This window comes from Babylonia areolata, chromosome 21, assembly GCF_041734735.1.
Source record: "Babylonia areolata isolate BAREFJ2019XMU chromosome 21, ASM4173473v1, whole genome shotgun sequence".
In the NCBI taxonomy this organism is placed as follows: domain Eukaryota; kingdom Metazoa; phylum Mollusca; class Gastropoda; order Neogastropoda; family Buccinidae; genus Babylonia; species Babylonia areolata.
Genome location: NC_134896.1, coordinates 27,407,788 through 27,417,729, shown reverse-complemented (window position 1 = coordinate 27,417,729; position 9,942 = coordinate 27,407,788). Strand labels below are relative to the sequence as shown.

General features: G+C 39.3%; 1 protein-coding gene across 1 annotated transcript; it reads right to left on the bottom strand.

The window, feature by feature from the left end:
* Positions 1 to 1,175: 1,175 nt before the first annotated feature.
* LOC143296743 (uncharacterized) lies at positions 1,176 to 6,323 on the bottom strand. Its single transcript, XM_076608809.1, has 3 exons — positions 6,189 to 6,323; positions 4,040 to 4,185; positions 1,176 to 1,982 (listed from the first exon to the last, which is right to left on the bottom strand). Exons 2-3 carry the CDS (start codon positions 4,115 to 4,117, stop codon positions 1,371 to 1,373), a joined length of 690 nt encoding a protein of 229 aa, XP_076464924.1. The 5' UTR covers positions 4,118 to 4,185; positions 6,189 to 6,323; the 3' UTR covers positions 1,176 to 1,370.
* Between the last annotated feature and the right edge of the window lie 3,619 nt (positions 6,324 to 9,942).

Sequence of the window (9,942 nt, the reverse complement as noted above, 5' to 3'; positions counted from 1 at the left end):
TTCACTGTATGTGTATGTGCTCGACTGTATGTGTTTGTGTGCTTGACTGTGTGTGTGTGCTTCAGTGTATGTGTGTGTGCTTCAGTGTATGTGTGTGTGTGTGCTTGACTGTGTGTGTGCTTCACTGAATGTGTATGTTTCACTGTGTGTGTGTGTGCTTCACTGAATATGTGCTACACTGTGTGTGTGTGCTTCACTGCGTGTGTGTGCTTCACTGTATGAGTGTTTGCTTCACTGTATATTCACTGTATGTGTGTGCTTCACTGTATATGTGTGTGTGCTTCACTGTATTTGTGCGTGTTCGACTGTATGTGTTTGTGTGCTTCACTCTGTGTGTGTGTGTGTGTGTGCTTCACTGCATGTGTTTGTGCTTCACTGCGTGTGTGCTTCACTGTATTTGTGTGCTTCTGTGTGTGTGTGTGTGCTTCACTCTGTGTGTATGTGTCCTTCACTGTGTGTGTGCTTCACTGTGTGTTTCACTGTGTGTGTGTGCGCTTCACTCTGTGTGTGTGTGTGTGCTTTACTGTGTGTGTGCTTCACTGTGTGTGTGTACATCACTGTATATGTGTGCTTCACTGTGGGTGTGTGTGTGCGTGTGCTTGTGTGTGCGCGTGTGAAAGAGAGAGACAGAGAGAGATGGAGAAAGAGAGAGAAAGAGAGAGCTTTTTATGAGAATTAGAATTAAAGGTTAAGATAGTGACAGTTTTTTCTCTGCACATCACCCGAAAACAATCTCTTCTCAGTTATTTTACATCTGATTTATTCCTATGATTCAAAGCAGAATGTTCATGAGTGTATTTACATTACATTTCCTTGTACAATCACGTAGAATATGATTGGACAGTCCTGAAAACTTGAATAACCTGTCAGCCATCTTGATAATACACACTTTCATGCGCACACACAATCTGCACACACACACACATAAACCCAAGCATTCATGTTCACACAAAGCCTGCATAGGCAAACATACCTGCAAGCACTCCTCCCCACACAACAACAACTCATATGAATTATCATTTTAGTGGTTTGATGCCAATCATACAAATGTACACAAAAATAACAAACTATACAATGTGCTTCCACCCACACATATACATGCACACATACATTTCCCTACTCCACCTTACACACACACACACACACACACACACACACACACACACACACACAGGTACAACAGTTATACATCAATTTGTAGTCTTACAGACATAGCCACAAAGAAGGCCCAACACAACACACACAATCACATGGGTCCCAACATTACACATAAAAGAAGAACACAGAGGAGGCTGCACTGGGTGGGGAAAAAAACAAACAAATAAATTAAGACAAAACACGTGGCGCAAACCACAGTGAGCACTTCTGGGTTACGTTTGCCCAACTCCATTGCCAGGTTGTCCTACCCCGATGCCAGGTTGACCCATACCAATGTTGGGCTGACCCCCCTCAATGCTAGGTTGTCCCATGGCAAATGTGACCTGTGGCATGAAACTGATGGGTGCTTGAACAGAACTGGTGTAAGTCGGGTACACAATTGCATGGCAGACCGTATTTGGCCCCAGAACACCAACTGGTGCTCGTGCTTCAATAGCCCCCATGGCAGGCAGGATGCCCAAGGGAGCTTGGGAGGACAAGGGACTAAATCCAGAGAGAATGGTCCCCACAGGTGGTAAAGGACCTGATGCAGGGGTAAGAGGAGGGGCAGAGGCTGTACTGACAGGCTGAATGGGCTCTGGTGCTGTAGACCCTGAAGATGTCGGCGACTTCTCATCATGCTGCCTCTGGCTTGATTTCTTGTATTTTTTGGTTCTAACTTTTGCAAACTCCTCATCACTCATTTTAAGCATAGTGTCCTTCGTGAGGATGTAACCATGATATGTTTTCATATGGCGTTTGTACGTGTTTCGAGTTTTGAATCCAATACCCCGGCAGTACTCGCAGTGGAAGGGGGTTTCCCCGGAATGTTGCCGCAGATGTTCCTGCAATGAACAGATAAAGGATTGTTTACATTTGTGCAGTTTTAATTTGAACTGTTATCCTACTACTCAAACCCCACAGCTTCTAAAAAAATCTATACAAAAAGAAAAAAAAAAAGATCAAAGTTAGTTTTCAGAGTTGCCCTGTCTTCATAGCTTTTCAACTTTGATAATTGACAGAAACTCCAAATGCTTGTGCAGCAATCAATAAAAAACAACAACCAAACAACCAGTTACTGGGACACATCAACTTCAGATAGATCGATCTGTGAAAAATCCTGAACACACACACACACACACACATACATCATGGGGCAAAGAGTGAAGCATTTTTGCAGACATACTTATACGTCACGCAGCACTGAAGAGGCTAATAACTGATTTACTGCAACTACAAAATGTGTAGGCTGCATATGGTGATTCAAATTATATTTAAAAATTTTAAATACTTATCATCAAAAACACATTTTTGTAATCTGTTGAAACGTCATGATACATATTGGCAGTCTTATCCAAAGTGGAACAGCATTCCACCAATATCAAAACAACTCAGTTATAAATTCTTAACTGTTAAACTTTAAACCCACTCATCTAATTCCATGGCTTTACTAAGATACTTTTCAGTCAAGATTGCGGACGAAGAAGTAAACTGTGTCTTTGACACGGATATTAATCGTACTGATTCTTGTCAATTCAGTACCTTCTATGAAAGTATGATACATTGGTATGCAATAAAACTGTTGATGCTATAGTAAGTATCATTCTGTGTGGTCTGTCCAGAACTTATCTTCAATGCAGACAAGAAACAGAATGGCACGCTCTCTTAATTAACCTATTCAACCATGGGAACTTTACAGCCTCAGCAGGCTTCAATGCCATACTTATGCGGAATAAATACAGAAAATATACTGTTTTTCCCCCAAATCGTAAATGGACATATCCGGAAAAACCATAGATTTTCTTTTTGTGGATCATGATCACATAGGAACATGAACAAAGTTTTAATGAGGCAAATGTGAAGCTAGAGCAATGCTCAGGCACAGGGGTCTGTGAGTGACACCAGCATTTTAACCAAACATTCTGGCACTGAATTGTGAATGACCAATCTTGCAGATCTGGAAGCTTAACGAAATAAAAAGTTCACAATCTGGAAATAAGCTTAATGTGCAAGACTTCCACCCCTATAACTGGTATTGTGTGTAAATAGTTTTTTTTTAAAACAACATTTCATCCAAATTCGGTGCTGAAAAAGTAATCAAAGAGAAAATGAATTTGATAAAGTTTACTGCAGACAGACACCAGAACCACTTTGTTGCAAGTTTCTAGAAAAAAAATTCTGAACTGAAGCTCCACTATGCTTCAAAGTTTATTTCCATGAAACAAGTCTTATCTCAGTTCTGTGTTCACCTGCTTGCCTCCATATTGGTTTACCTGCAGCGTGATTATCAAACAGTAGCAGTTTTCTGCACAGACTAATAGAGTAATGATGAAACAGGAAATGCTTGACTCTTCAAGTTCAATGAAAATAACCCTAATTCCCAGCTTTTCATATTTTTTTTAAAAAAAGCACCCAGTCCTTAAGGAACACTGGCAAAATCAAAACCCACGCTTTGTCCATTTGGTTACCTCCACCCAAAGCATGAAAGCCTTCATCATTGTGTACTGTCCACCTGGATACTCAATCACTTGCATATTGTTAAAAAAAACACCTGAAATTTACCAGACAAACACACACAAGTAACTGAACAAGGGTGATCAAATATGTTACTGTGCCTCCCTTGCCTGAAAATCAATACCAGCCACAAATGTAACTTAAGCAATCACTTAGATGGCTATGTTGTCATCTTCTTAATCAATAAACACTTAAATACCAAGAACAAGTACATGACTCATCTAATTTTTCATAATTTTTTTCTCTCTTTTTCTCCTCTTCTTACGTATGTACTTTTGCAAATTGTCAAAGTGTTATCAAAAACAGAAAGAAAGGAACTCATTGAACTCTAAAAGCCCAAACCAGAGGCAACACTGAATTTCCCTGCAAACACAAACGAGTAACTTACTTTGAAGTGGCTTTTGTGTCGGAATTCACGTTTGCAGTGTTTGCAAGTATACATATACTTTCCCAGGTGAATCATCATGTGGTATTTTAGAGAATGCTTTCTTGTATATTCCAGATTGCACACATCACATCGGAACTGCTTTATTCCTGAAAACAGAAACAGGCAGCAGGCATTTATTTCATATTTTGTAGCAAGGTAACAGCTACCAATGTAAACATACATTTTGAAAACAAACTTAATCAAAGTGATCTGTTTCACCAATTGTGACAATTATTCATTATGTGGCTTTGTGGGATTTATGTAATGTATGTGAATGAGTGTGTGTGCATGTTTGTGTGTGTACGTACATGTGCATGTTCATGAAGTGAGGTCCTATTTGTCTGAGTATCAGTATCAGTAGCTCAAGGAGGCGTCACTGCGTTCGGACAAATCCATATACGCTACACCACATCTGCCAAGCAGATGCCTGACCAGCAGCGTAACCCAACGCGCTTAGTCAGGCCTTGAGAAAAAAAAAATCAAAAAAAATCTCTCTCTCTCTCTCTCTCTCTCTCTCTCTCTCTATATATATATATATATATATATATATATATATAAGCGTACATACATAAATAATAATTATGATGAAAAAAAAAGAAAAAAGATAGTAGTAATGAAAATAATGATAAAATAATAATAATAATAATTAAATAAATAAGACAACAATGATGATAGATAAGCAAATAAATATAAAACATGAAGACACACATTCACACATACACCCACACATGCATAACAGATATGCCCCCAAAACGCAGTTTCATAGATATGAAAGCACAGTCAAATACATATAAACGTACATGAGCTCCAACACACACACACACACACACACACACACACACACACACCACAAATTTCCCTGCACCTCCTCTACCCCCTCCTCCACACACTCGGAGTTTCTAGTCTATGTATCGCAGCTTCCACGGCACACACACACACACACACACACACACACACACACACACACACGCACACGCACACACACACACTCACACACACAGATGAACACTTACTTGTACAAGCACACACACACACGCCCATATCTCCCACCCCCAACCCCACACACATATATACAAAGATATATATATATATATATATATATATATATATATAATATATACGTTCCAATATCCTGAGAGGTGCATAAAATGTATGAATGTGAGTGAGTGAGTGAGTGTGTGTGTGTGTGTGTGTGTGTGTGTGTGTGTGTGTGAGAGAGAGAGAGAGAGAGAGAGAGAGAGAGAGAAAGCCAGTTTGCATGTTTGTGTGTGCGCATGAGTATGTGTGCATGTGCATGCATGCTTGTGTCTGTATGTGTGTGACTGGAGAGAAGGGCCTGGAAATGTGTGCTGTCAGACAGTGCCGTGAACAAATTTGTGCAGGGCGGTTTCTTAGGGTTTTATGTGCTTACGTTTGTTATGTGTGTGTGCCAAAATTAGCTGAAAGGGGCCCATTTTATTCATTTATGTTATGGTGTGGGGGTTCTTTCCCGAGTTAACTGTCCATCTCTTTAATTCATCTAGCAATTGGGATTCTCTCAAGGCCTGAAGAATGCATTGGCTCTAAGCATGGGTATCAGCAAGTTGTATATGGATCAGTGTGTACAACGACGCCTCCTTGAAACTGAGCCACTTTTGAGTGTATAATACTGAATGAGTGACTATAGGTGTATGACTCCATGTGTGTGTGTGTGTGTGTGTGTGTGTGTGTGTGTGTGTGTGTGTGTGTGTGTGTGTGTGTGTACCTTTCCCTCAGTGTATTAAAAAACAAGAAAAAAGAAAAAGAAAACATTTTTCTTTCATTCAATTCACCTCACTGCACTAAAATATGTGGGTGTGCACTGGTTGATTCGTCTGTGTACAAAGACATTTTTTCAGTGCAGCAAAGGTAAGATACACTCAAGGTTTTGATTCAGGTCAATTTTCTTCTCTGAACCATCTGAATATAGTCAGGAAGGTGGATTGCTTATCTAATGTCATTGTGAAAGTGACTTAATGTAATAGTTTGTAATCAAGACAAGAATGCACACAGGGACATGAACGAGCACCACTCAGATTCCAGACAGACAATTACTGGCAGGGGCAACAGGGTAACATCAATGGCAACTTACCAGCATGTGATCGATAATGGTTTACCAGCGAAGCCGCTGCTGTAAACACCTTGCCGCTAGTACATATTCTGCAGACTAAGGGAAAATGGTCATCTTTCTTCTTGTCTTGTAGCTCTTCAATAAATAATAGAGCTTGGTCCTGGAATTTGAAAAAATGACATATTTTATTTGAAACAATCAAAACAAATGAATACCTATGCAGTCATTTATCTCTTCAAAATATGATTCGTGTGAACTCACTCAAATAAAGCACATTTTGGTCCAGAATCTGATTTGATAAATTCATGTCCAATTTTCATGACAAGCATGATGAAAAACAGTTTTTAAAATTTGTATACAGATTTGTCTGTTTGCCACATCCACTGGAACCCTCCCCCCCCCCCCCCCACCCTTTTAAAAAATTGTGATAATGATATATATATATTAAAAAAAAAACCAAAAAAAGCCAACAACAACAACAACAAAACCCCAACTATTTCCTGACTGAAACTAAATCATAATCTACTGTCGGAATGATAATCCTTTTTTTTTTTTTATAAATCCTGAGTTCATATTTTTATTCCAATTCAGAAGTTACAAAATGCAAATCATTCATGTCAAGCTACTAAAAATTATTCTAATTTTTTTATTTTTGACAATGCAAGTTAACCTCTTCAATGCCAATAACATGTAAGTCAACATCTGGCTCAAAAGTGTTGCCATAGTGCCTATAACTTATAAGAAACCCACTGACATCCTGCATCTATTTTGTTTGGCACAATGGACACAGACTCTGAATAGTTGGTTTAATGTGACTGGATTATAACATATTCTTTAAGTGAGCATTCATGAGGTGGAAGACCCAACATACACTTTTAGTGAGCATTCATCAGGTGGAAGACCCAACATACACTTTTAGTGAGCATTCATCAGGTGGAAGACCCAACATACACTTTTAGTGAGCATTCATCAGGTGGAAGACCCCTTTCTTCTCAATAATGATTTGCTAACTGGACCACTTGGGGTGCACAAGGAAAAGGCCTTGGACATAAGACAGTGGTTTCACTCAGTGGATTTACACAACTTTGCAAGATGTGCAGATGATTATGCATGAGTATGATACTTATGTATAACGATGAGAGATGGAACTATTCTGTCTCATGATTTGTTTCAACTCCGAGGTGATGACAACGAGAGTTACAACATTCGACACTTTCTTCTGTCCATCTATCCAATCACTGAATTAGACATCATTTCTAAGCAAGTGACCATGACTGACACTGTGACAGTGAAAGCACAGTACTTTTACGTAATTTGAGAAGAGGGGGAGGAGGGATGTTAGAGTTGTGTAAGACAATAGGTTGACAGCCAAACAGAGAGTGGTAAGGGGGCATAGCCCCGACCTGTCAGTGAACAGTCTTTCCACAGTGTTCAACTGCCAGGAGTGGCAACAGCCAATAATCCACGATTTTCATCAAACCCGTGGTTGACGGACATAGACAGGAATCACATGTTTTTACTTTTTCAAGTTTTTTTTGTCACTGATCAGTTGACCAATTTCGTTACAAAGAAGGCAAACCAGATGCACAGCAGACACTTTATCAGTAAGTTACAACCAGGAAGAGAATATCATCAAAGCACTCTCTCCTCTTGAGGGGGATGCTATTAGGTGTAAGAAAAGCTTGACAGCTCACTCTTTGAGAACATGCTTCACTCTTTATCTTGATTGAACCCACATATACTGTTGCTGGGACAGTTTTTCACTTGCATGACAAGTGTTGTGATTGTTATCATGAACTTAACAGTGTTGTTTTTTTTGTTTTTTTTTATAGGTAAAATCAAACAATAACCAGCTATTACCAGCTGTGTCTTGTTTTCTCAGGAATGTCATTCTTTGGAGGTGGAAACAGCCCTTTTTAATGCATAAAAATATCTTCACTTTGAATGCCTGAATAGTTATCTAGATTCAAAATAATTTTGGAATAAAGCCCAGATCTATAATCCACGTTCACTTTTCCTTCACAATGTCGATCGCCTTTGGCATAGTTTATGATTTCAATTAAAAGTTAGATGTGCATACGCAAGATCCGTGGAACTCTCCAGTGGTGTATAATAAATCAATCTAAATGAGTGCATTGTAGTTTTAACTGCTTGTTTCGAAAATAAAACCCAGCAAAACATGTTGGAGGTGACACTTTTGGGAGTATCGTTACTCCAGTACAGTTGTTCGTAACAAAACTTTCACTTCTTATTTATACAAGAACTCGGATATACATATACACCTCCAAACATTTCGCACAAATACATTTCTAAAAAGGGAAATGGAAGTCCTTAACAGTAAAGGAATTACTCAGTGACACGGTGCCAAAAAAACAACCTGTTTGTAACTCAGTTTTCATGACCAAAAGACAATAGATACTTTGAAATTTTCAACATTTTCTTGCAAACTGAAGGATTACCTACTGATTATGCAATGAGTAAATTTCCTTAAGAACCATATCACGTGGTGGCAATATATTTTAATATTGCCAACTTTCAGAATAAAAAAAAGAAAAGAAAAACGGCACAACAATCTTTAAAAATGGGTCAGACTGATAGAGAGAGAGAGGGAGACAGGGAGAGAGAGGGAAAGAGGGACATACAGATTGAGAGGGGGTGGGATGAGGCAGATAAAAGAGGAGACAGGAATTCAAACACAATGACAGAAACCCCTGATTAATCTATAGGAGAGAAAGAAAGAAAAACAAAACAGAGAGAAAAGAAAAGAGAAATATAAAATCACCTTTGTTTCTTTGGGCACTGCCTCTTCTTTTTTTCTCCGAAGCATCAACATTCTTCCTCTTCTTTCACCATCTGAAACATTAGGAGACAATGGAGAGGGGAAAACCATCTCTGTTAATGACACATTGCAAAGACTGCACTTTCAAACCAATTGCATCATATAACTACATGAGATGGAAAGAAATCATCATGGACTTCACTGGCTACGAAACTCCTGGAGTTGGGGCCGAGTTCCTTTGACCTGTTCTGACCCTTCTGTCTTGTCGTTCGGCATTAATGAAAAACTAAATCAATACTAACTGCTATGTTCCTACTCAACATTGCTGATGTTAGGATTCCACACAGAATAAATTACAGTTCCTATCCATTTTAGACAAATGTCCAAAACAGAACCAAACCACAGAAATTTCTTCCCCTTTTTTCGTGGGCTGCAACTCCCACGTTCACTCGTATGTATACAAGTGGTCTTGTACAAGTATGACCGTTTTTACCCCACTACGCAGGCAGCCATACTCTGTTTTCAGAGGTGTGCATGCTGGGTATGTTCGTTTCCATAACCCACCAAATGCTGACATGGAATACAGGATCTTTAACATACGTATTTGATATTCTGCTTGCGTATGCACACGAAGGGGGTTCAGGCACAAGCAGGTCTGCACATATGTTGACCTGGGAGAGGGAGATCAGAAAAATCTCCACCCTTTAGCCACCAGGAGTAGTGAGATTCGATCCCGTGACCCTCAGATTGAAAGTCCAATGCACTAACCACCAGGTTTACTGAGATTTGATCCTGTGACCCTCAGATTGAAAGTCCAACGCACTAACCACCAGCATTAGTGAGATTTGATCCCGTGACCCTCAGATTGAAACACACTAACCAATTGGCTATTGTGCCTGCCACAGAAATTCAATCTCTTACTCTTGACTGAACTGTGTGGTGATGAGTACAAAAGCAAATCAACTGAATTTCACAGATAAAATGAGATGACAATGA

Bases quoted from the DNA above. Each gene is read 5' to 3' on its own strand.
- LOC143296743 (XM_076608809.1), bottom strand. From the start codon at position 4,117: ATGATGATTCACCTGGGAAAGTATATGTATACTTGCAAACACTGCAAA. The intron at 1,983-4,039 runs GTAAGTTACTCG...TGTTCATTGCAG, and splicing joins GACACAAAAGCCACTTCAAA to GAACATCTGCGGCAACATTC.